The sequence below is a fragment of the Ovis aries genome, chromosome 7 (assembly GCF_016772045.2).
Source record: "Ovis aries strain OAR_USU_Benz2616 breed Rambouillet chromosome 7, ARS-UI_Ramb_v3.0, whole genome shotgun sequence".
NCBI classification, from domain to species: domain Eukaryota; kingdom Metazoa; phylum Chordata; class Mammalia; order Artiodactyla; family Bovidae; genus Ovis; species Ovis aries.
Genome location: NC_056060.1, coordinates 9,255,293 through 9,280,695, shown reverse-complemented (window position 1 = coordinate 9,280,695; position 25,403 = coordinate 9,255,293). Strand labels below are relative to the sequence as shown.

General features: G+C 35.5%; 1 protein-coding gene across 1 annotated transcript in view; it reads left to right on the top strand.

Annotated features, from left to right (window-relative positions):
* AP3B1 (adaptor related protein complex 3 subunit beta 1) overlaps positions 1-25,403 on the top strand; it is a 239,204-nt gene that overhangs the window by 105,893 nt on the left and 107,908 nt on the right. The window contains exons 12-15 of the mRNA XM_027971481.2: positions 266-328; positions 3,046-3,178; positions 9,003-9,112; positions 15,619-15,795. Coding sequence (XP_027827282.2) covers positions 266-328; positions 3,046-3,178; positions 9,003-9,112; positions 15,619-15,795 — 483 coding nt within the window. The remainder of the gene's footprint in view (positions 1-265; positions 329-3,045; positions 3,179-9,002; positions 9,113-15,618; positions 15,796-25,403) is intronic.

Genomic DNA, 25,403 nt, shown 5'->3' with positions numbered 1-25,403 from the left:
TTATTTGAAGGATACTTGCTTTACAGAATTTTGCTGTTTTCTGTCAAACATCAGCAAGAATCAGCCATAGGTATACATCTGTCCCCTCCCTCCTGAACCTCCCTCCCGATTCCACCCCTCTAGATTGTCACAGAGCCCCTGTTTGAGTTCCGTGGTCATACAGCAAATTCTCATTGGCTATCTGTTTTACACATGGTATTGTAAGTTTCCATGTTGCTCTCTCCATACCATCAAAAAACATTTACTTTCTCTTTTTCTACCTTAGCTTGAAATTTTGACAAACTTGGCAAATGAAGCCAACATATCAACTCTCCTTCGAGAATTTCAGGTTTGTGTACAATGCTAATTATGCAATAACTTCTAAAGCATCTGTTCAGTTTAAAGTTAGATATATGTCTTTCTCAATTTAGATGTGTGTAATTGTATAAATAAAACTGTATAATTTGGAAGAAGGTTGACGACTAATTTATAAGTTTTCAATAATAAACATCAACTACAAATTTTAAATTTAAGGGAAATAAAATGTAGTCCCTTTCATATTGTAGAATTTGAGAAACTAGTTTATAACTCTTTGTTATCATCAATAGTTTGTGCTACACTCTACTCAGGAAAATGGCTTCATTTCTTATTTGGTTGTCCCTATTTGATTATCTGCTTCTATTTTAGACATTGTCTGCTAGCTTCATGTATAGCTCAAAAAAAAGGTTTAAAATTGCCCTCCTCATGATTGTTTAACTGTTAATGTTTTGTTGTATTTTTAAAATCCTATATGTGGATAGATGAGATGCTTCCCAGATGCACATGCTTCAAAAACATAAAAAAAATTGCCTCATGGCTCTTAGGCTTTTTATGACGAAAGAGTTAGCTCTGAAGACTTAGTGGTAGAGCACAGTAATAGAAAACCTTATATCAATATTGCAGGTTTTACGTTTCATCAGCAGTTTTTTCTTAACTAAAGTATACCGCATGCCATACAGTATTCCCAGAATTTTTGTCTACCCCCAGCTTTTATAGGTGGCTTCCCAGGTGGCTCAGTGGTAAAGACTCCAGCCTGCCAGTGCAGGAAACACGGGTTCGATCCCTAGGTTGGGAAGATCCCCTGGAGGAGGGAGGGCATGACAACCCACTCCAATATTGCTTAGGTTGTGTGATAGGTGGTAACTTTTAAGTGTATAGGGTCCCAGAGAGTAGGACAGGACTGAGCAGCTGAGCATACACACGCAGCTTTTATAGATTATTTTGTTGCTATAATCATTCTTTATGCCTGTTCTAAATTTCTTTTTAGCTATAAAGACCTTGTATTTCTTTTTGACTCTGTGATCTTATACTTTTATCAGGAGTAGTGGGATATTATAATATATTCGTGCTTTGTAATTTTGTAACTGGATTACTATACTTTTATGCTATATATTTTTTTAGAAAAAGTTCTTATAAAACTAGGATATATGCTCATTTTATATTTGCATGGCAGAAAATACAGTATCTCAAGTTCTTACTAGTAATCTGTGGCTATAGAACATTGCTGAAATGTGACTCGTAACTCCTTTTTATAGGTTTGCTTATTTACTTTTCAGTTTCTGTCTCTGTGTTTGCAGTTGTCCCGTATCTTGTCATGTATGATCTGTGTAATCCGTTTGGATGTCCTTTTGCTTTCTGCTTTCTGCTTCTGTCAGGTTACTGGAGTTGTAGGGAGTGAGTCCCAGGTAATGTTATGGCATTGTTTGTCTATTTCAGAATATTGGTAATCCAGTCATTTCATTTAATATCAGGCTATTTAATAAGGTCCATTCTTTAGTCAGACTTTTAAATACATTCTTTGTTTATACATCTGTTTTTATCACTGTCTATACGTGTACTTTTTTTGTGTGTTTATGTGTTATGTCCATAGGTGTTACAGTTTCTTTATAACTTTTTGAAATAATGGAGAACTTTTCAAAGGACTTATTTTTTGTGATTGGGGAAATTAGGTAATCAACTGGGAAATGGTTTTAAATACAGTGATTTTTCCTACAGGGAACTAAGAAATTTAATTTGTTTATTTCTTCAATATTTAATCATGTTTTTGGTGCCATTTTCACCAATTTCATGTGTCTTTTAGATAGTTTTTGGATTTTTCTCCTCCATTTGTCATTTAGACACCATTTAAATGCATATCCTTTTTTGCATGTTAGATGAATAAGGTGTTAATTCTACGTTATGTGCTTGTTATTTGAGTTTGGGAATCTTTTTTTTTTTTAATTCCACTTGAAAATGGGATTTTAAATCCATTTATATTTTGTACATAAATGTGCATATCTATTAAAAGTACATCTCTTTCTGTCTGTATACAATAAAAGCTTAGTTTTTGAATTAGGAAAGTAATAACGAAAGTGACAATTTTTTAGGCCTGTAGTGATTAATTTCTTAAGTTTGTATAAATATGTCGTTTACATTGAATTTTTAAAACATTTTTTTCAAGAAAATCTTTTTCAAAAGTATGATGTTTTATTTTATTGGAAATCAGGTATATTTATAAAGTCTTTATTGAAATGCTCCTCACTGTGGCTATTGTAGTTTTATCACCATTCAGATAACCTTTTTTAAAGTAAAATGTTTATCGGTAGCATATTGCTCCTTTTTCTCCACTTCTCCCAATTTTTAGGTTTAGTATCTCTGAAAAGGCCACCCTTTTTTCATGGATTCATAGATGCTGCCAGTTAAATGAACTGAAACCTACAAAAAGAGAGGTCTCATCATTTCTTTCAACCTTGCACTTAAACTAATTGCTATCTTGGGTGACTGCTCCCCCACTATCTGTTTTGGAGTTATAAGCTACTGTGGCTTCAGGTGAATGAACCTGACTTGAAAATGTGCCCGTACTACAGTCCCATTCTTTAAGTGAAAAAACAGAACTGAATTAAGTCAAAAGGTGGACTTCCTATTGTGCCTATAGAGGAGAAGATTATATATTCTAGAACTTGATTTTGACAGAGCTTCATATAGTAGGGATATTTTTCTTTTCTTGATAGTACCAGTGTATAAACTAATTGAGGCAATGTTTTTTAGACCTACGTGAAAAGCCAGGATAAACAGTTTGCAGCAGCCACTATTCAGACTATAGGCAGATGTGCAACCAGCATCACAGAAGTCTCTGACACATGCCTCAACGGCCTGGTGTGTCTGCTGTCCAACAGGGATGGTGAGTTGGCAGTTTCATTTCACTTGCAAATAATTTATCATTTGGATATTCTTGGCATGATCTACAAATTGTAATTTCTCTTTTAGTGTTGCCTTTGAGCTTTTTCTGTATGTCTGTGATCACAATGAAGTGTAACATTTTATCTTTGAAATACACATATGCACACACACAGGGTTTTTGTTGTTGGTTTAGTAAATTGGATAATTAACTTACAAACAGAATTTTCTTGCCTGAACAGAACTAAGAAAATGTAGTCTGTTTATTTTATTTTTTCACAGTTTATTCACCTTCATTTCACCCTTTCCACAAAGGTTCCATTTTACTGGTTTTTAATGGCATATAAGTCTTGTATAATATTGGTTCACCTGCAGAGGGTGCTAAAAGCAGGCAAATGACTTTACAACAGGAGAAGTTAAAAAGGCTAGATCAGAAAAGTAGGGTAAACTTGTAATTTCAAGTTGTTTTCTCCCAGATTAATTTAATAATTCTATATTCAAGATTAATTAAATGTGGAAATCATCAATTTGGAACATCTTCATGTTTTTAAGCCAATCAGTATCTAAACATTTTGTAGAACTGGATAGGTAATATCTAGTAAAATACATAGTCTAGAGTTCATTCTTTCTATTGTAAAATATGTTATTTCTATGATATGGCTTTAAAATAAATGAAACCTTTTGGAGAAAAAAGACTCAACTCTCACCTTTAAAGGTATTTGTTTATTTAATTAAAAAGAGATTCAAACAAGGGATTCTTTTTAGGAAACACATAATTTGCTGTATAAAATTATTGAAATTATTTGTGGTATTCTAAATAAAATTATGTCATATCTAGACACAGGCATATATGACATAGCAACCATAGGGTGAAACATAACAAAATTGATTACTTTTTATATTTTATTTGAAAATAGCTTTTTACTACAAATATTACTCCTAATTATCTTTTCACACTTGTAGATAGCTTTTGAAAGCTGTAACATTGTTGTAAGTACTTCTAATGAAAAAAACTTCTTGAAACAAAGTTTGTCCCCAAATAAGAGTGATCTTTACAATCAACATAAGATTATAACTGTTAACCTGTCAATTCAAGATGTTATAATGGAGAGAACATTTTTCTCTGTGTAGTATTGTAACTCCAAATAAGTGGCAAAAAAAAAAATTATCAAGGAAATAGATTTTTTTAAAACACTGACTGTAGATGGGGATTACAGAGGATAGGATGCTAAACGTCATTCATTTTATCTATTTCTACTTGTAATAATAGCATCCTCTTTGTGTCTATTTCTGTTACACTTTAAATTGTGAGTTTAAAAATATGCCTTCATTTTCATATGTCTTTAATAATGACTTCCTATTTGATCAAACAAGACACACTTCACTTTGATTGCATACAAAAAGCACACAAATCAGAACACTGGCTAGTTCTTTCACATATAACATATATTCAGGGTTTTTAAATTTTGTATTTTTACTTTTTTTTTCTCGCATGAAATTTTCAAGCTGGATATTAAAGCAGATGTTTCTACTTCAGCTTTCTAGCACATTGATTTCTAAAAAAATATTTTTTATTCACTTCATTTTAAAAAGATGAATATTCTATACCCTTGTAGTACTTCTAAGCGAAGACTAGATCATTTTATAATTAGACAATGGGAGGAGACTAATTTATAATCATTCTTAAAGGTAGATTTACTAATTTAAACTGATATTTTAATGTTTAGACTTTTGTTTTTGGTAAGTCAAAACTCTGTTTATAACCATGGACCTTTTTTTCTGCTGTGAATATTAAGAAACTTAAATTATATTTTTCAGGTTCTGATTGCATAGTTATCATTAGCCTGATTCTTTAACTCTTTATTGTACGTGCTGCACTTCTTTAGTTTGGAAATTTGGCTCAGTAACAATACAGAAAGCAATAATATTTTTCATTTATAATGGCCGATTGTTATAACGGAGCCTCTTTGTCTTTCTATTGAAAGATCTGCTTCTAGGAATAAGTGCTATGAATGAGGCCCTGGATTCTTTAAAATCTCTCAGACCTTTGGGACCTGTAAGGATCTCTGCCTCTTTGATTTTATATTGTAAATACTTCATCATCTCTTTAGATACTGCATCTTGCAGCTTCAGAGACAGCATTGAGGCTGCATTGTTTTTGCGTATATTTAATATATTATTCTTGGACCTGTAGGGCTTTGGGGATTTTTTTTGTTGTTGCTGCTGACTTCTTCCTTCTTGTCAGGGACAGGACTTCTAGGAAGACTTGAAGGTTGTCCTAAAATAGCCCATTATCACTATGTAAGATTCACTGATAAACTGATTTCTTAAAGACCTTAGGGAGAAATCTGCATTTTCAGTAGACTTAACTTAGAATAATTTAACTCCCAGTTGATTTTCTTTCACAAAATTTGCTGGTCTGAAAAACTTTTTTACCATCTACTGTAGACTGAAAGAATTGGGGCAAAAGACTATTTTTAAAATTTTGTTTATATAATTTAAAAACATTTGTTGAAAATTTGAATTAGTTGAGGTATTTAGTGAGTGTAGAATAGATGAATAAGGTATTCACCAGCCTATAAGAAGTTCCTGCCTTTAAGGAGCTCGTATTCTAACAGAGGGACACAATAATATAAAACAAATATACTACAGTCTTCCTATCTATTGAACACTTACTCAGCTGCTAGCTGTTGCTCTCATGCAGAACTAGACTACCTATGTTTGAATGCTAACGTTGTCTTGAATAAATTACCTGATCTCTTTGTGCTTCAGATTCCTCATTTGTAAAATGAAGATAATAGTAGGCTGTACTAATCTTGAGAACCTTAAGTGAAATAAACCAGTCACAGAAAGGTATATACTGAATGTTTCTACTTGTATGAGGTATTAGAATAATCAAATTCATAAAATTCAAGAGTAGAAAGGTACTTGCCAGGGGCTGGAAGACAAGGAAAGCGAGCAGCTACTAATCAGTGAGCATCATGTTTTACTTAGCAAGGTGAGTAAGCTCTGGGGATCTACTGTGTAACACTGTACCTGTAGTCAACAGTAGTGTATCTTATGCTTAAAAATTGGTTAGATGGTAAATCCCCTGTTACGTGTTCTTTCTAAAATAAGTTGGTTTTTTTTTTTAATAGTAGGCTATAATTCTTAGAGTCAGTATAATTAAGTTCTGTTGAGGACAAAGAGAAAGCTTGGAAAGGCCCAGAACACAAGTTCATTTTGTATTTGTAGGGGAGTGCTGAGGTCTTTGAAAGCCAAGAGGTAGCATAAAGGAAAAATAGGGTGGAATTACCCAAAGGGAATGGGAAGGCACCCAGGTTAGGTAAATTGTACCCCACTACCACCACCATCCCACAAGATGTTCAGGTCCTGATGCCTGAAACCTGTGAATATGTTATCTAATGTGGCAAAGGGAACTTAACAGATGTGATTAAGATTCTTGAGATGGAGAGATTTTTCATCCAGTAATCTGGGACCCAATGTAACCAAATGTCAGAAGCATAGATTAGAATGATATCCTTGTTGGAAGGGGGCTTGAGCCAAGGAATGTGGGCAGACTCTAAAATTTGGAAAAGTCAAAGAATGGATTTCCCCCAGAACCTCCACAGAGAACTTAGCCCTGTTGACACCGTGGTTTTAGCTCCATAAGACTTAGGTTAAATTCTGGCTTCAAAGTGTAAAATGATAAGCTCATGTTGCTATCAGCCACCAAGTTTGTGGTAATCCATAACAATAACGATCGGAAGATAAGGTGGCACCATGGCTCAGAGGTTAAAGCGTCTGCCTGAAATGTGGGAGACCCGGGTTCAATCCCTGGGTCGGGAAGATGCCCTGGAGAAGGAAGTGGCAACCCACTCCAGTACTCTTGCCTGGAGAATCCCATGGAGGGAGGAGCCTGGTAGGCTACAGTCCATGGGGTCACAAAGAGTTGGACACGACTGAGCGACTTCACTTCACTTCTTCACTTCAAAGGGTCAGTTCAGTTCAGTTCAGTTCAGTTGCGTCTGACTCTTTGCAACCCCATGAATCGCAGCACGCCAGGCCTCCCTGTCCATCACCAACTCCCTGAGTTCACTCAGACTCACATCCAGCCATCTCATCCTCTATTGTCCCCTTCTCCTCCTGCCCCCAATCCCTCCTAGGATCAGAGTCTTTTGCAATGAGTCAGCTCTTCGCATGAGGGTAAATAATGCCAAATTTTATTTCAACTATAGTTAGGGTTAGTCAACCTTGCCTGTACATGTGAATAATTAAAAATATACAACTTAAAAAAAAATACAACTTGGACTAATTTTGCAATATGTTTTAAAAAGATAAAAATGTATACTATTGATTCTTCAAAACCATTACGTTGCATAGTCATTTCTTACATAACCACTTAGTGTTTCCTAGCAGAGGGTAAGTTTGATGAGGGCAGAGTGTCATTTTGATTGTCTTTGTTTTCCTCATAGCTCCAAGAGGCGGTCTTTATAAAAGCAACACCTGCTCATAGTAACATAGAACATTAAGGGTAAAATGGTAGATTCTGGTTCTGAGTTTGAATTCTCCAGTGCATCTTTCTTTCTTCATCTTTAAAATGCTGATAATAAGCTGCCTACCCTATGTTATTATGAGAATTAAAATATATACATCATTTCTTTAACTAAAACATTGGCTTCCCTGGTGGCTCAGTGGTAAGGAACCCGCCTGCCGATGCAGGAGATCAGATTAGCTCTCTGGAGAAGGAAATGGCAACCCACTCCAGTGTTCTTGCCTGGGAAGTCCCATGGACAGAGGAGCCCGGCGGGCTATATATAGTCCCTGGGGTTGCAAAAGAGTCAGACATGACTTAGCAACTAAACAGCAGCAGCAGCAGCAAACTAAAACATTATGAAATATTAATATATCATTCCCATGAAGAAATATATATAATATGAAATACATATTTCAATAATAATTAGAATGATAGAAAATTTTGCTTGTATTTTTAAAGGGAGCTAGATAAGAAAATATATTTCAGAGAAAATGAGTAACAGAACCCTAGTCATGGCATGTTTTCAGGGTAATATTAAAATAAACCTTTATAATGTATACCAGGGAATCTCTAATATCCATGAATCCCAGCTGATTAAAAAAAAAAAAAGCCACAGTAACAAGGAAAGGCAGTGTTGGTGTCTTTCTTTGGTATTGGTAACCTTAGTAATTGCTTATATAAGATTCATTCCATAAAGTCAGGTGCTCTGATTGGTTTATTGTGTTTCACTGCTGATGCCACCAAAGACGAAGCTCTGGGCCACTAATTAGTCTATAATAATGTAATCTCAGAATCCCAGTTTGAGGATCTGCTTCCTGGAGCCACTCCTCGTACCAGTTACTGTTAAGGCCCTGGCAAGAAACAGGTGATAGACTTGAAAGAGATGACTGAAAAGAGTTTAACGAAGGAACTATTTATTGTGAGTGGGATTAAGGGAAGCCAGCAAGATGTACTGTAATACCCCAGGGCTAGCGGGCTAGCAGAGGTGGGAAGCCTTTGCCATATCTAGAATTAAAGGGGAAGGGCTTGAGGATTGGGAGCAGTTATCAGACCCTGAAGGAGAGAGTCCCTCTTGGAACTGAAGCCTTCAATGAAGAAGTGCTCGCACTGCCAAGGAGATCTGGCAGGAAAGGGATCCAGGTTGTGGATATTTTCTCTTGTTTTATTTTTTGCCTAGTTGTTTAAGAAATGTGCAATGTTTTGCTAAATTAAATTTACATTTTACTAAGAATACTGTGTTTGAGTTGACTTTGAATTGAATTGAAATTCATATTTAAATACGAATAATCAGATTTTTTTTTTTTCTTTTCAGAAATAGTTGTTGCTGAAAGTGTGGTTGTTATTAAGAAATTGCTGCAAATGCAACCCATACAACATGGAGAAATTATCAAACACATGGCCAAACTCTTGGATAGTATCACTGTGAGTACCAGTGAAGGGATCTTTGCTTTCCAGTACCAATTGAACCGAATTTTATTCAACAAATTATGGTTTTGTTAAAATAAATAGACATACTGAAGTATGATGAATAAGAGAGCTGCACAGTCTGGATTCTTGTTCTGAGATTCTGCCCTGCTGTGGAAGGAAGTCGCAGATCTGAAAGAGGGAGAGGTTGCAGTAAACACTGCATATTGGATTGGAATCGGACGTGTCAGCGTGAACTCCGTTTTTGTTAGATAGCTAGGTGTGTGTGTCTGCACACATTTGTATGTACATATGAATGCATTCATGAGTATACAAAGATATGTTTCTTAATGTGGCCTGTAAGGGGACCCGCGTGCGATGATAACCCCAGTACCAGTGAGCACACCTAGTGCCCAGGTCCTGTTTGTTTTCTTTTGTTTTAATTGAGATATAATTTCATAGCATAAAATTCACCCTTTTAAATCTAGAATTCAGTAACTTTTGGTGTATTCACCAGGTTGTGCAATTGGAGGACCTTTCCATCATCCCTAAAATCAGGTCCGTAAGCCAAGGCTCCTGATCCTCCCCATACTTCAGCCCCTGGCAACTACTGATGTACTTTCTGTCTCTATGAATTTGCTTTTTCTGGACATTTCATACAGTTGGAATCATGTGATACGTGGTCTTTTGTGTCTGGCTTTTTTCACTTTAGAATGTTTTCAAGGTTCATGCACAGTGTACAAGTAGTACCACATCCCCCTTTGGGGAAGACTTTGGTTTTTAAATTCCATTCAGCATTTAAAGAAATAGGACTCCTTAGAGAAATGGCTGATTTTAGAGCTGGTCCACGGAAAGAAATCTTGTTGGGCCATAAAAACATGGCTCTGCTCATGGAACGGTAGAGATGTCAGAATTTAAAAGAGTTCCCACTGGCTAATTTGAGCAACAAAATACATGATAGTAAAAGGATTATAACCTATAGAATAGGGTAAGAATCTCTGAATCCAAACTGGATGGATGAATGAATAAGAGGAAAGGAAATATCTTTTACTATATTCTCACCACAGTTCTTTTTCTTCATATCTACTCTTATTGTTGGTTAATAATCAAAGTCAGGACTTCTTACAAAGACTGTATATGAGAGATTAAGAGACTGGATTTGAAAATCACATGACTTGGGTTCAAATTTAGTCTCTGCCCTTTACTAGCTTTGTGATGTTAAGCAATACTTGACTTCTCCTTGCTCCAGTTTTCCTTTCTGTAAAATTGAAACACATGTACTAATGACTTTATAGATCTGTTGTGAGGGATAAATGAGTCAACATAAGTGAAACTTATGTTGGGGCTTCCTGGTGGCTCAGAGGTTAACGCGTCTGCCTGGAATACAGGCGATCCGGGTTCGATCCCTGGGTCAGGAAGATCCCCTGGAGAAGGAAATGGCCACCCACTCCAGTACGCTTGCCTAGAGAATCCCATGGAGGGAGGAGCCTGGTAGGCTACAGTCCATGGGGTTGCAAAGAGTCGGACACAACTGAGTGACTTCACTTTCTTTTAAATGAAACACTGAGAATAGTGCTTAGTGTAAACTTTTATTGTGATCATGGCTGTTGAATTTAATAAGCATCCTTGTTGCTCTTTCTGTTTTGGTTATTTATTTAACATAACTCCTATAGTGTTAATCATATGTCAGGCACTATTCTAAGCACCCTAAAAATATAAATCATTAATTTTAATTACAACTCTGAAAAGTAGGTTCTATTCTGTTTTACATAAAAGAAAACGGAGGCAGGATTATTAAACGTTCTTACAAATATAGAGCAACATAGAGCAACTTAATTCAATGAAAGTTGTTTATGAAAAATCAAAACGGCAAAAGAAAAATATAAAATGTTAGAATAAAAATTTTTAATAAAATAGTTTTTAAGGAAAGGAAACCGAGGCACAGATAGGTTAGGTAACATGATTAAGGTCTTATAGTTAGTAGTCTGCTTTATTAACCAGTACATTCTTGCTGTATTTGTCTTCCTTTTCTAGTCTCTCTTTTTTAATCCAATTCACTTGTCCACTCACAGACCTGGCCAGGACTTTATTGTCGTTTCCTTTTGATTCACTCAAATTGACAAATTAGGCATTAAATTGGTCCATTTGCCTATATGTGGAACAAGTGTTTGACGCTATTTGTCAATAATCTACTGATATGAAGTAGGAGGGTAAAACTTTTTCCTCATGTCTACTGAGATAGATATCCAGCATCTCTGTGTAACCAGACATCAGATTTCAGTAGTATTTTAGTCATTGTAACAATCACAAATACTCCTACTGGTATTTAGATACCTTTTAGACAAGTGTTACACTGCCTAGTAAGAACCACTTTTCTAAGCAAGAACTAAGGAGCCAAAGCTGGAAACTCTAGATCAGGGCAATCAAAGAACAGAAGTACTTACACAATATATGTATATATTTATACACATAATTAAATGTATAAAAATAGACTAAATGAGAACTCTTGAAAAAGAAGGGCCATAATATAAAGGAAATTCTAATCTGACACTAAAAATATTGAGCAGTCTTTGAAAATTTAGGGGTAGGGTATGATTAGTTCAGAGTAAAAGTGTTTTGAAGGTGTCAGGGGAGGAAGAGAGTAGAGGGAGGCGAGCTTATTTTAGTAGTCTCATGTGTTTAAGAAGTAGTAAGGACTTCCCCTGGCGGCTCAGACAGTAAAGCCTCTGCCTACAATGCGGGAGACCCAGGTTCCATCCCTGGGTCAGGAAGATCTGGTGAAGGAAATGGCAACCCACTCCAGTATTCTTGCCTGGAAAATCCCATGGACGACGGAGCCTGGTAGGCTACAGTCCATGGGGTTGCAAAGAGTCGGCCACTACTGAGCGACTTCCCTTTCACTTTTCAGGGTGAAAATAGATTATCTTAGGGTGAAAGCGGTGGGTTTTGGTAGGGGAAATAGTTAATTTCTTGCTTGTAAGTAACGGCAGAGAAGCGTGTGTCAGGTTATGAGAAAGAAATAGGAATGTGGAAGTCTGTATTCCAGTCATCTTGTGCTGTTACGCCTGTTCTGGTCTTGTTAGAAAGGGAGAGGCAGGCAAAGAAGTGTTAGGGCTTTCGGGGGAATGCAGTGGCTGACATACGAAACCTGTGACTGTACACGAGACCTGAAGCAAGCGACAGGCTTTCTTGGAAAAAGAATTTGTTGTCTTTGATTATGTCCCTGTGTGGGGCTCAGGAAAATTCTTGATTGTATCAACTTTCTCTACAACAGTTGATGGAATATGAGCCAAGTACATATTACCTTACAGAACTTACAGCAAAGCTTATTTTTCTGTTTTTGTCAGGTAGAAGATAACCATTAGTGGAATACAAAGTATGATGGAAATTCCAAATTCACAAAAGGAAAAAAAAGAGAAAATAATAAATAATAAATGTTTAAAAATAAAGATGTTTAAAAAATATAAACATAAATAAAATGTTTAAAATAATAAATGTTTAAAAATTAAAATGGAAGAGTTAAAATCAAGAAGTAAGATGGAAGAGTAAAAATCAAATATATCCTATTCTAAATATGAATGGACTTCATTCTCTCATTAGAAGACAGACTTTGGAATGAAAAACAAAAGCCAGTTAAAGGCCATTTATAATTAAAACACTTATAAAAGTTGAAAATAGGAAAGTAGGGAAAGAGATAAGTGAATAGCAACAAGAATGTGAGATTTAAAATTAATTAAGGGCTTTTAACAGGATAAAATGGGACATTATAAAATTCAAAAAGGCCAATGTACAAAGAAATTTAAAAACATACCTACCTATATGTGCAAAAAATATGGCAACTAAATAAATATGTGAAGGAAAAGTCTATGGTAAATGCAAGGAGAAGTAGATAAAATACAGTTTTATTCTTCCAGAATGAAATGCATACTACCTGAGGATTGCTCTAACAGGGTTACATATTACCTTGAATGGGACAGGTGAGGATTTTATATTACAAAAGGAGAGCTGAAAGATGTTAGTTCGTAAAGACTGCCGAGTGATACTGAAGTAGGGCTTTATGGACTTCTTGCCCAAGTGCCTAACTGAACGCCTGCCGTTTCACAAGTTAACTGCACTTGCCCTGCCACCCCTGCTTAATTCACACTTAAGTGTTAATGCATATTGAGTCCAGATGTAGAATACTGGATCAGATTTGCTATTTGTATGCAGTTTGTTTAGATGTCTTCTGATTGTGCCTTTGACAAATTTAAATAAAATTGATGTTTTTGCAGGTTTGACCATACACTGTTGCATTGTGCAGTGAGCTGGTATTGTAACACAATAGCTTTTAAATTGAACTGCTTACAGAGTGATCTGTGAAATCTTTCTGGATGTCTTTCTATAACTGCTATAGTCAGCTTGGAAAGATTATTCATTTTTGCAAGCAGGTTAATGGCTTAAAATGGCAGTGGAAACTGCCTTCTGGTAGAAGGTTTAAAAAGTGCACTTAACCACTTGCTCAGGGCATTTAGAATAAAGGATCAAGCAGAGTCACTTACAGTCCAGTTTGTCTTTGAAAATACTGACAAGTAGAGGTTCATAATGAAAGTATTATATGTGTGCATGTGGGTTAATAGTTTGGCTTTAGCTGTGGAGAACAAAAAGTGGCTAATTTTTGTACTGTTTTTCCAGTTGCTTCAAACCTTTGAATATAGTGGCCATGGATTCATAGTCAGTAGTGTACAAATGAGAGTCTTATAATTTAATAGGCAGGGAAAGGCAGGGCTGGAACCCGAAAATTTAATGCTTCTGATTCCAGCCAAATGCGCAAGATTAGGTTTGGCAGTTTTCTAAGCTTTTTAATGTCATCATCACAAAAAGATTGGTTTCAGTACACTTACTGATATTACTTCCTGTTGTGGAGAAATTTTCTGTGTTTAAAATGTTACTTGGAAATTTTATTACCTTGTTCTGGACTCTACGAATATTATCCTGGCCCTGCTACACCACCGCTACCATCTAGAGATTTTCATTATGAACATTTAGAACTTACTGATGTTTAATTTTTTAAAGAGTTATATTTGAAATGTATGTACATTGTTTAGAGTATTTGGCTATTATTTTAATCTTGGTATATTAATGAATAGGAATAAAATAATCTCTTAGACCTTTGGGGGATTATCCTTTTAACTGAAAAAAAAAAAAAAAAGTGTATAACCCAAAGGATTAAAGTGGAGTAATAGATTGTGATATGTCATAGAATTCTAATTTTTATACTAGCAATATATAATAAAATATTTAAGAAAAGTAAATCTGGCATAACTGAAATCTGAAGTTGCTCATATATTCTTATTTAGAGGTACATTTCATTATGGTAGGCAACTTGAATTGCTTCATACTGGAAAATTTAATGTACCACTCAATTACTGTTCTTTAGCCCAATTTAAAGTAATAGATTGGAAGTAAGACCTTAATGCAGTGTAACCTTTGGATCATTGGAAATAGCCTCTTCCTTCCCAAAAATCAGTATACAGTAAGGATATCAATTTTATCATAATACATGAGTAGATCTGTAATAGCATTTGGTATTTTACTGTTACTTTGCTTAGTACTTAAAATTATTATGTAAATATACTGATTTTCTTCTCTCTTACTAAATTCTAATATTAATTTTAAAGATGGTAATATTAGCATATTATTTAAAAATGTGTACTTGATTTTAAAGTTTTCTGATGACCTCATTCTGGTGAACAACTCGACTTAGTGATGTCTAAATAATGTATTACTTCTCGAAATGGGTGTTTTGAAGGAATTTGAGATGGTAGATATTGTGATAAAATTCTCACTTTGCAAAGGTCTCCAATTCTCTCTTTCTTCCTTAACAGTCATACTGTGTACAGCGTGAAACTGTAATGAAAACATTGGGACTTGATTTGAGAAATTAGAAAAGGACTGCATAAAGAGTCTTACCTCTTCTTGTGATGCTACTTCTTAATGATAGCCAGTGGCTTTTTCATTTATTATAAAAAGCAAATTTTCTATACAGGTGAAAATGTTTGCAAAAACTAATTTGCATACCCCTTCAAATTCCTTTTGGAATAAGGGAGAATACAAATAAATAGTAATAAAACTAATTTGCATGCTCTGAATAAAATGTTCTTCTTAATGGTGCTGGTGGAAGGTTTCCAATTTTTAGCAAAGCATTTATTTTTAAGAAACAAATTATACGGAAAGGTACTTTATTAAAAATATATAATGAAAAATGCCATATTGGGCAAGCTTATGTTATTCCTTTTTCTTTTATTGATGACCAAATAATAGACCAGCATTCACGATTTTATAAGCAGATCTTGATAATTTTGTCAGCGCTGTAGATATAGATATGTAGAAAATCTGTAAATATAAGAGGACTTCCTGGATATACGTTAAATGAATTAATCGATGTAAAACCTTTTATAATATTTAAAGCCTTTTCTGTATTACTATTAAGGAGAGGGTGATTATTTTGTTTGCAATATTTCTGTGTTATCTGCTTCTACTATTAGGTTCCTGTGGCTAGAGCAAGTATTCTTTGGCTAATTGGAGAAAACTGTGAACGAGTTCCTAAAATTGCCCCTGATGTTTTGAGGAAGACGGCTAAAAGCTTCACCAGCGAAGATGATCTTGTGAAACTGCAGATTTTAAATCTTGGAGCAAAATTGTATTTAACCAACTCCAAACAGGTAAGAGACTAATCGTTAGTCTACCTATGTGGAATCTGCTTTCTTCTTTGCTCTGATCAAGCAGCTATGTCCATTTATCTACATTAGTCTGTCCATTCAACAATTACCCGGTGCCTGTTTCTTTAAGGTTTTACTTTAGATGGTAGTTGTGTAAAGAGACGACGTTCTGGTCTAGTTGAGGAGAAAAACATAAAAAAGTGAAATAGTGCAAGGTAAGTACTATAGTAGTGTATTGTGACCCAGTGGAACTCCAGAGGAGAAAGTTATTGAAAGTCTGAAATAGGAGGAGAGAGGTCAGTCAGAGTTTCATTCAAGATAAGACTCCTGACTAAGGGCTTTTAAGGAGTGGTTTACTATACAGAATAAGGAGGGAGGAGAGCAGGGGGTCAGAGTCGTGACACAGCGTGGTGCCCCCAGGAAACTTAAAGCTGAGTTTAGAAAGGTAGGCAAGGGCAGGACTTGATCCTCCATGTGAAGGGAAAACCATTAAATATTTTTAATAGTCGTATAATTGACCATGTTTGCGGTTTAGAATATTCGCTTTTTAAGTCCGTTGACTTTGTGGAACTGTTGATTAGAGAAATAGCCTCTATGTATAAAATGCATAGAGTCACTTCTGTGTATAAAATAGAATATTTCTCATTCTTTTTTCTTTGTCTAAATAGCTATTTAGATAAAGGAAAAAGAATGAGAAATTCTCAAGTAACTCCTCAAATTAATTTCTGTATATTTTCAGGTTGTCTTCATTCCTAATTGTGATGTGAGTTATATTAATATAGCTTTGGCTGATAGGTGTATCAAATTTGTGACCAAATATTCGCAAATATTTTGAGCTTATTTCTATGATTTAGATTTTATCTTTATATTTTAAGTCAGTCTTTGAAAGGAATCAGTTAGTCATTTGCAGGTGTCATGTAAATTAATTCACGCAGTGAGGTATTTTTAAAAAACTGAGTAAAAGGGGAAAACTGTGTTTGCTCTTGAGTTGCTTCTTTATTGATAAAAACACTGTTTTAGCCTGACATTCATTGTTTGTACTCTTCGTATGGTATTGTGAATGTTAGCATGACACCTAGAATATGTGATTTTTATGGCCTTCTTGGAACGATGGGCTTCCCTGGTAGCTCACACGGTAAAGAATCCGCCTGCAATGCGGGAGACCTGGGTTTGATCCCTGGGTTGGGAAGATCCCCTGGTGGAGGGCATGGCAACCCACTCCAGTATTCTTGCCTGGAGAATCCCCATGGACAGAGGAGCCTGGCAGGCAACAGTCCATGGGGTCACAAAGAGTCAGACACAACTGAGCTACTAAACACAGCGCATCATAACAATGGTTTGGCTGCTATAGATAAATCTAGCTTATAGGTTATCATCAAAGAAAAGTAATACAAAATTATACTGTTACTCAACACTGACGTAGTTATGTCTTACAAAACTAAATAAAGGTTCTTTGGAGCAGTAAATAACCAATAATAGAGCATAGTACTCTATGTTCAGAAATTGTAAAGTATATTCCATAACTTTTTATTCAGTGACTTTGAAGACAGCATAGTTTGCACTCAGCTGTTTTTTTTTCCCTTGAACTCATTTTTTGGAGCTGAACTTCTGAAGTGTTGTATTGTGTATTTTAGAATGATACTTCTAGATAGCCATAATAGACTTGACCACCAGCTGGTGAAACAGTTATGTTTAGAAAAAAAACTCATTGTTTTTAAATGATTAAATATAAAAATAGATGAACAGAGGTATCCTGTAAGGTTGTGTTCTGTTCTCCAGTTTCTCATTTCTCAAGGAGTTTTAGAGAATTCATAAGTGAGAATTAGCACTAAAGAATAATGTTTAAGTTCCATTAGACAGCATTTTTAAGTTGCGTGATTCATAATCTACTGGATACGAAATGAGACTAAAATTCTTGTAAATGTAAAAAAATAAATTTTCTATACATGTTACTTTTAGCCATCTTTAAAACTCAGCTAGGGAGACCAGGCCACAGTGTTCAGAAACTGATTTGCCAATATTTGTATCAGAAACTGATGTCCCAGTATTTGTAGATCCAACTTCCCTGTGGCCTAGATCGCTCAGTGAGCATTTTCAGAATTTTTATTGCATTATTTAATTATAGGGGATGTCTAGATTGATTTTTATCAGATATAGGAATTGTATGCCTAAAAATAATTGAATAATAAACTTCTTTAATATCTCAAATGTCTTTCTTTAGTGTAAAAGAGATTTTGAAACTTAGTCAACAGTCTGCTTTTGATAGTATTCAGTAAATTCCTACTGGGCAACTGTAAACTCTGGGAAAATACAAAAAGAAAACAACTGCCTGAAGTCTCTGAAGAGTAATTAAAAGTGGGAAGATTCTGAAGGGAAATTGACACTTTTCTGGGTCTGATCCTGAATTCAGTCTTCAGTTGGCACCACACATAGAGACTGAAACTCCAGAAGGAAACCCAGAGTCCTCCTGCCGGAGGAAGTAGAGGGCAGAGTTTTAGAAAAATACAGGGAATTCCCTGGTGGTCCAGTAGTTAGGACTCCTTGCTTTCACTGCTGAGGGCCCAGGTTCAGACCCTGTCAGGAAGCTAAGATCCTGCAAGCTGCTTTGGTGGGGTCAAAAAGAAAACTACCACCAAAGATACTGAAAAGGAAGGATTCTAGAAAGGAAAGAGCCAGTGTGAGGAGCCTCAAAATCTGAATAATTCTGTCCAAGTCTCTGGCTGACACCTGGACCACATATATGCATGATGGATTTAGAGCCACACAGTTAATAATAAAGGGACTGAACTGCAATTTGAACAGCACTGAGGAGATAGTCTGTATTGTGAACCCAACCTAAAATATAGCAAAGTTTAGGGTTTCTACAGTTCAGCATTCATAATGTCCAAGATAAATCCCAATTTACTCAACATAAGAACTCTAACAGAGAATTACTATTTAATGGGTATAGAATTTCAATTTGTGAAGACATAAAAATTTTTGGAGATTAATGGTAGTAATGGTTGCATAACACTGAACTGTGTACTTAAAAATGGTTGCAGTGTAAGTTTTATGTTTATTTTAGCACAATAATGAACAAGAATAGGAAAATAAGACCAGTTTTCAAGAAAACAAAAGCCAGAAGCCAACTTATAGATGACTGAGATGTGGAAGTTTACAGGTATAAATTTGAAGCAACTTTTATAAATGATTGATGACATAAAGGAAAATGTGTTCACAATAGATAGAAAGTGAACTCTTAGCAGAGAAATAAAAACTAATAAAAAAATAAATGGAAGTTCTAGAACTGAAACATATAGTACCTGAAAAATCAACATTTTGTCTTGTATTACATATTCTTTAATATTTTAATTTTTTGGTATGGAAATGTAAAGCTATTCATATAGTTTTTAAAAATTATGATTAAGACTGTAGATGAACTTTTTCTATAACTTTCTTTAATTTCCTGACTTTGGGCTCTTTCAGTGGAAATTTAGAAAGCAGTTGGTGTGTGATGACTACCTTAGAGCTATTTAATGTCAATTACTAGAAGTCAGGTGGTAATCAAAAGTACAGGCTCCAATATTAGACTGTCTGACTTCAAATACTGTTTTACCACTTACTAGCTACATGATTTTGGACTGATTATACCGTCTACATAAGACTTAGTTTCCTAATATGTAAGATAGGAGTTACAATAATATGGTCAGTTATTTCTAATTCAACATATATATTCCTAAAAATCATTATGCTTTGTAGAAATGCACAGACCATAGGAATTATTGCAAAACTAGAACCAGAGATACAGCACTCAAAAAATTCTTTGATGACACAGGCTATATGCAGTGACATTTTTACCCTTTCTTGGGTAAATTTTCTTGGCATTGAAAAAGTCAAGATAAAATGTATAAAGGTAAAACACTCAAGTTGACCAAAAAAATCTGTATACTGTAAAATTTTTTAAAATCTGGTTTTCTGTATACTATCAGTGAACTATGGGGAAGAGAAATTAAGGAAACAGTCCCATTTACCATTGGATTAAAAAGAATGGAATACCTAGGAATAAACCCACCTAAGGAGATGAAAGACCGGTACTTGGAAAACTATTAGACACTGGTGAAAGAAATGGAAGACGTCACAAACAAAAGGAAAGATATACCATGTTCTTTGATTGGAAGAGTTACTTTTGTTAAAATGACTATACTACCCAAGGCAATCTGCTGATACATTGCAGTCGTTAGCAAAATACCAATGGTGTTTTTCACAGAACTAGAATGAGTAACTTCAGAATTTGTATGGAAACAAATTCCAGATAGCTGAAACAATCTTGAGAAAGAACAGCTGAGGGAATCATACTTCTTGGCTTCAGATTGTATGTGAAAGTGAAAGACGCTCAGTTGTGTCCAACTCTTTGCGATCCCAGGGACTACACAGTCTGTGGAATTCTCCAGGCCAGAATACTGGAGTGGGTAGCCTTTCCCTTCTCCAGGGAATCTTCAGATTGTACTAGAAAGCTACCATAATCAAGACAGTATGGTTCTGTCACAAAAACAAACATATAGGTCAGTGGAACAGAATAAAGAGCTCAGAAAACAACACACACACTTAGACAGTCAATTCATCTATGACAAAAGAGGTAAGAATATACAATGAAGAAAAGATAGACCCTTCAGTAAGTGGTGCTGGGAAAGCTAGACAACTATATGTAAAAGAAAGAAATTAGAATGTTCTCTATCACTGTATACAAAAATAAACTCAAAATGGGTTAAAGACCTAAATGTAAGACTGGATACTATAAAACTCCTAGAGAAAAACATAGGACACTCTTTGACATAAGTCACAATATTTAGTTGGATCCATCTCCTAAAGCAAAGGAAACAAAAACAAAAATAAACAAATTGGACCTAATTAAACTTGAGTAAATCATGAGAAACACTGGGCTGGAAGAAGCACAAGCTGGAATCAAGATTGCCGGGAGAAATATCAATAACCTCAGATATGCAGATGAACACCACTCTTATGGCAGAAAGTGAAGAGGAACTAAAAAGCCTCTTGATGAAAGTGAAAGAGGAGAGTGAAAAAGTTGGCTTAAAGTTCAACATTCAGAAAATGAAGATCAAGAATTAAAGATTTTAAAATTTAAAAATAAAAACTAAAAAAAAAAAAAAAAAAAAAAAACAAAAAAAAAAAAAAAAAAAAGAAAGAAAATGAAGATCATGGCATCTGGTCCCATCACTTCATGGCAAATAGTTGGGGAAACAGTGGAAACAGTGTCAGACTTTATTTTTGGGGGGCTCCAAAATCACTGCAGATGGTGACTGCAGCCATGAAATTAAAAGACTCTTACTCCTTGGAAGGAAAGTTATGACCAACCTAGATAGCATATTAAAAAGTAGAGACATTACTTTGCCAACAAAGGTCCGTCTAGTCAATGCTATGGTTTTTCCAGTAGTCATGTATGGATGTGAGAGTTGGACTGTGAAGAAAGCTGAGCGCTGAAGAATTGATGCTTTTGAACTATTGTGTTGGAGAAGACTCTTGAGAGTCCCTTGGACTGCAAGGAAATCCAGCCAGTCCATTCTAAAGGAGATCAGTCCTGGTGTTCTTTGAAAGGAATGATGCTAAAGCTGAAACTCCAGTACTTTGGCCACCTAATGCAAAGAGTTGACTCATTGGAAAAGACTGATGCTGGGAGGGATTGGGGGCAGGAGGATGAGATGTCTGGATGGCATCACTGACTCGATGGACGTGAGTCTGAGTGAATTCCAGGAGTTGGTGATGGACAGGGAGGTCTGGCCTGCTGAGATTCATGGGTTCGCAAAGAGTCGACACAACTGAGCGACTGAACTGAACTGAAACTTAAAAGCTTTTGCACAGCAAAGGAAACCATCAACAAAATGAAAAGACAATCCACTGAAAAGAAGATATTTGCAAATGATGTGATCAATAAGGGATTAATATCTAACATATATAAACACCTCATATAATTTGATATCAAAAAAGCAAACAACTTGATTGGAAAATGAGCAGAAGAACTGCATAAACATTTTCCCATTGAGGAAATGCAGGTGACCAACAGACACATGAAAAGACACTCAGAACTGCCAGGCACTAGGGAAATCTGGATGAAAACCACAGTGAGATAGCACCTCACACCTGTCAGAATGGCTGTAATCAAAGAGAACACCAATAACAAATATTGGCAAGGATCTGGAGAAAAGGAAATCCTTATACACTGTTGGTGGGAAGGTAAATTCATGGAGCCATGGTGAAAAACAGTATGGAGATTTCTCAAAAAAACTAAAAATAGAACTATCATGTGACCCAGCAATTCAAATCCTGGGTTGATATCTGACAAAAAAATAAAAAATAAAAGCACTAATCAAAAGATACACACACACACACAAAATACAAGATACGTATACCCCAATGTTTATAACAGCATTACTTGACAATTGCCAAGTTATGGAAGGAACCTAAGTATCTATCAACCAATGAATGAATAAAGATGTGATATACATAAATATATAGAGGGAGACAGGGAGGGAGGGAGGGCTAGATATAGATATAACAATATAATGAAACATATATGATATATAGTACAAATACATACACTGTATAGTGTATATTATATATTTACATATTTATATATTTGTATATTGTGTATATATACACACATACACATGTGATATATGTCTATACTGGAATACTCACTCATTCAGTGGCTTCAGTCATGTCTGACTCTGCGACCCTATGGACTGTAGCCCACCAGGCTGCTCCATCCATGGATAATGGAATACTACTCAGCCATAAAAGAGAATAAAATTTTTGCTATTTGCAACAGCATGCATGGACTTGGATAGCATCATGCTAAGTGAAGTAAGACAGAGAATGACAAATACTGTGTGATATCACTTATATGTAGAATCTAAAAAGTACAACAAACTAGTGAATAAAACAAAAAAGAAGTAAATTCACAGATAGAGAGTATAACTGCTGGTTACTAGTGAGGAGAGGGAAGGGGGAGCGGTGACATGGAGGTGGGGGGAAAGGTTGTTACAGGATTTTCTGAAATCATCTCTGAAACTTTTGAAAATTGTAAAGCAGTATAGAATTTAAAGAGTCATTTAATAAAATTTTTTAATTAAAAAAATATAAAGTTCTAGTGAAATGATGAAATTGATTAGCTAGAAGACTAGTGCTGCTTACATTTGCCTCTGATATATGTTAAGAATTCTGTGTAGTTCTCCTAAGTTTACCAAACACATTTGCTAGTATCCTTCTGTTTAAAAGTTACAACCATGTGGAACCAATTTTAAATGCTGAGTCCTGTATGTTTTTTAACATTCCATAAACAAATATATGTGTAAGCTGATGTTAGGACTATAACTTTTTCATTATTTTGTGTTGACCTGTAATATTTGAAGAAGGCTGCTGCTGCTGCTAAGTCACTTCAGTCGTGTCCGACTCTGTGTGACCCCATAGACAGCCCACCAGGCTCCGCCATCCCTGGGATTCTCCAGGCAAGAACACTGGAGTGGGTTGCCATTTCCTTCTCCAATGCATGAAAGTGAAAAGTTAAAGCGAAGTCGCTCAGTCGTGTCCGACCCTTCGAGACCTCATGGACTACAGCCTTCCAGGCTCCTCCGTCCATGGGATTTTCCAGGCAAGAGTACTGAAGTGGGTGGCCATTGCCTTCTCCTTTGAAGAAGGCTGTTGTTGAGCAAATAGTGTTTACCAGTTTATTACTTGTCAAGAGTATTTAGGTAGAAATATGATGCCCATGTTTTGAGAAGTTTTTTTAGAATATTGGATTTCTTCATATTTACAAAGCATTCCCCCAAATTTTTTTCCCAGAAATGATTCCTTAAACAGGAAAATAATATGGCATAAAAATTGAATACAAAGCTGTATATATGCTATTGAATATTTCTGTTATCTATGGTACATTATAATATTCTCTTCATCTTGTCTGATTTTTTTTTTTTTTAATAAAACCCATTTGAATGTACTGTTGAATGTGCAGTCTGGTTTTGATTGAGCCTTTGGTCATATTGAAATGCCGTGATTGTTTACGTGATTGTGTCTGTTGTCTTTGCTACTGTTGCCCAGGACAGATCTGATTTTTATCTGTTGTTTCAGTGTCCCATCCAGTTTAGGCTTTATCCCGGGGTTTTCCTCTTTAATGAAGCTGTTGTTGTTATTGTTCAGTTGCTAAGTTGTGTCCGACTCTTTGCAACCCTATGGACTGCAGCATATCAGGCTTCCCTGTACTTCACTGTCTCCCAGAGTTTGCTCAACTTATGTCCATTGAGTCAGTGGTGCTATCTAACCATCTCATCCTCTGCCACTCCCTTCTTCTTTTGCCCTCAGTCTTTCCCAGCATCAGTGAGTAGGCTCTTTGTATCAGGTGGCTGAATCACTGGAGCTTCAGAATCAGTCCTTCCACTGAATGCATATTCAGGGTTGATTTCCTTTAGGATTGTCTGGTTTGATCTCCTTTCTGTCCAAGGAGAGTTGCATTAAAATAAGACAGAGTAAGTTTGTAAGTTTCCATGTTGTACTTCTAACCTTTGCCATGGTTTTGTCTAGTGGCCTGTGAAACACAAGTGTAGTGAACAGAAATTTCATTTAAAAATGAGAAACATTTAAGTGGAAAGACTTTGTCTTTCTTTTCCCAACCTTTTTGAGATACAGCATGACTAACCTTTCCCATTTAGAGCAACGTGTAGGATGTGTACTGAGAAAACAAAGCGTGCCCTGATAAGGCAGGTCCCTCTTTTTTCCAGTGGTGGTGACATAAGTGTTGAAGTGTTTTATCTAATGGTAACTTGATGGTAACCAGCAGGTTGTGTCACAGCCTGTGCAAAGCATTAAGCTCCCAGCTGTCAGTGGCTGGAGTAAGAGGGAAACATGGGAACTTAGGGGTTGGTTGTGGACGAAATATGTGCAGGAGATAGAGACAGAACAACCTTGCTATAAACTATTCAAGAGAGTGGTCAGGGCACTCTTGCTACAGTAGTTTTGTCATTTACTGTGTACTGTAAATCTAAACCCTGTTTATTTTATTGGGCAGTTCTTTTTTTTTATTTTGTTATAATTCCGGCAGCAATAAATTCTGAAAACTTGAAGTGTATGTTTAATGAAGAATGAAGTAGAGAATTTCTGTATCATTATTTAACCTGCACAAAATGTTCATCAGCATGTACCATCTACCACAAAAATCATAGTGATACCACTGTCCACACAACAAACTGAAGATAAGGTAAATCTGCTAAAACAGGGTCAGCGTCTGTTTTCAAAACTGGAAGATATTTAGGAAGTCTGGGCCTCAGGGTGACGATTTAATGTATGTAGGTGCCAAATATGTTTACATCCCTTTCTGTGAGACATGATCTCATATAGATCAAGTAACTTTTAAAATTTAGTTTTGTTTATTTTTATTACAAGTTTTCTTTTGCACACATGAGGAATGAAGCAATGACAGTTATTGTACTGGCTCCATTAGCAGAAAAAGGACCCAAATGATGCTGCTGGTTTTCAAATAAAAAACAATTAATTCCAATAATAGACCATTTTTACTCAAAGCTTTTGTACATTTCTTCTGTCAGTGTAAATGGAATCTGAGTAAA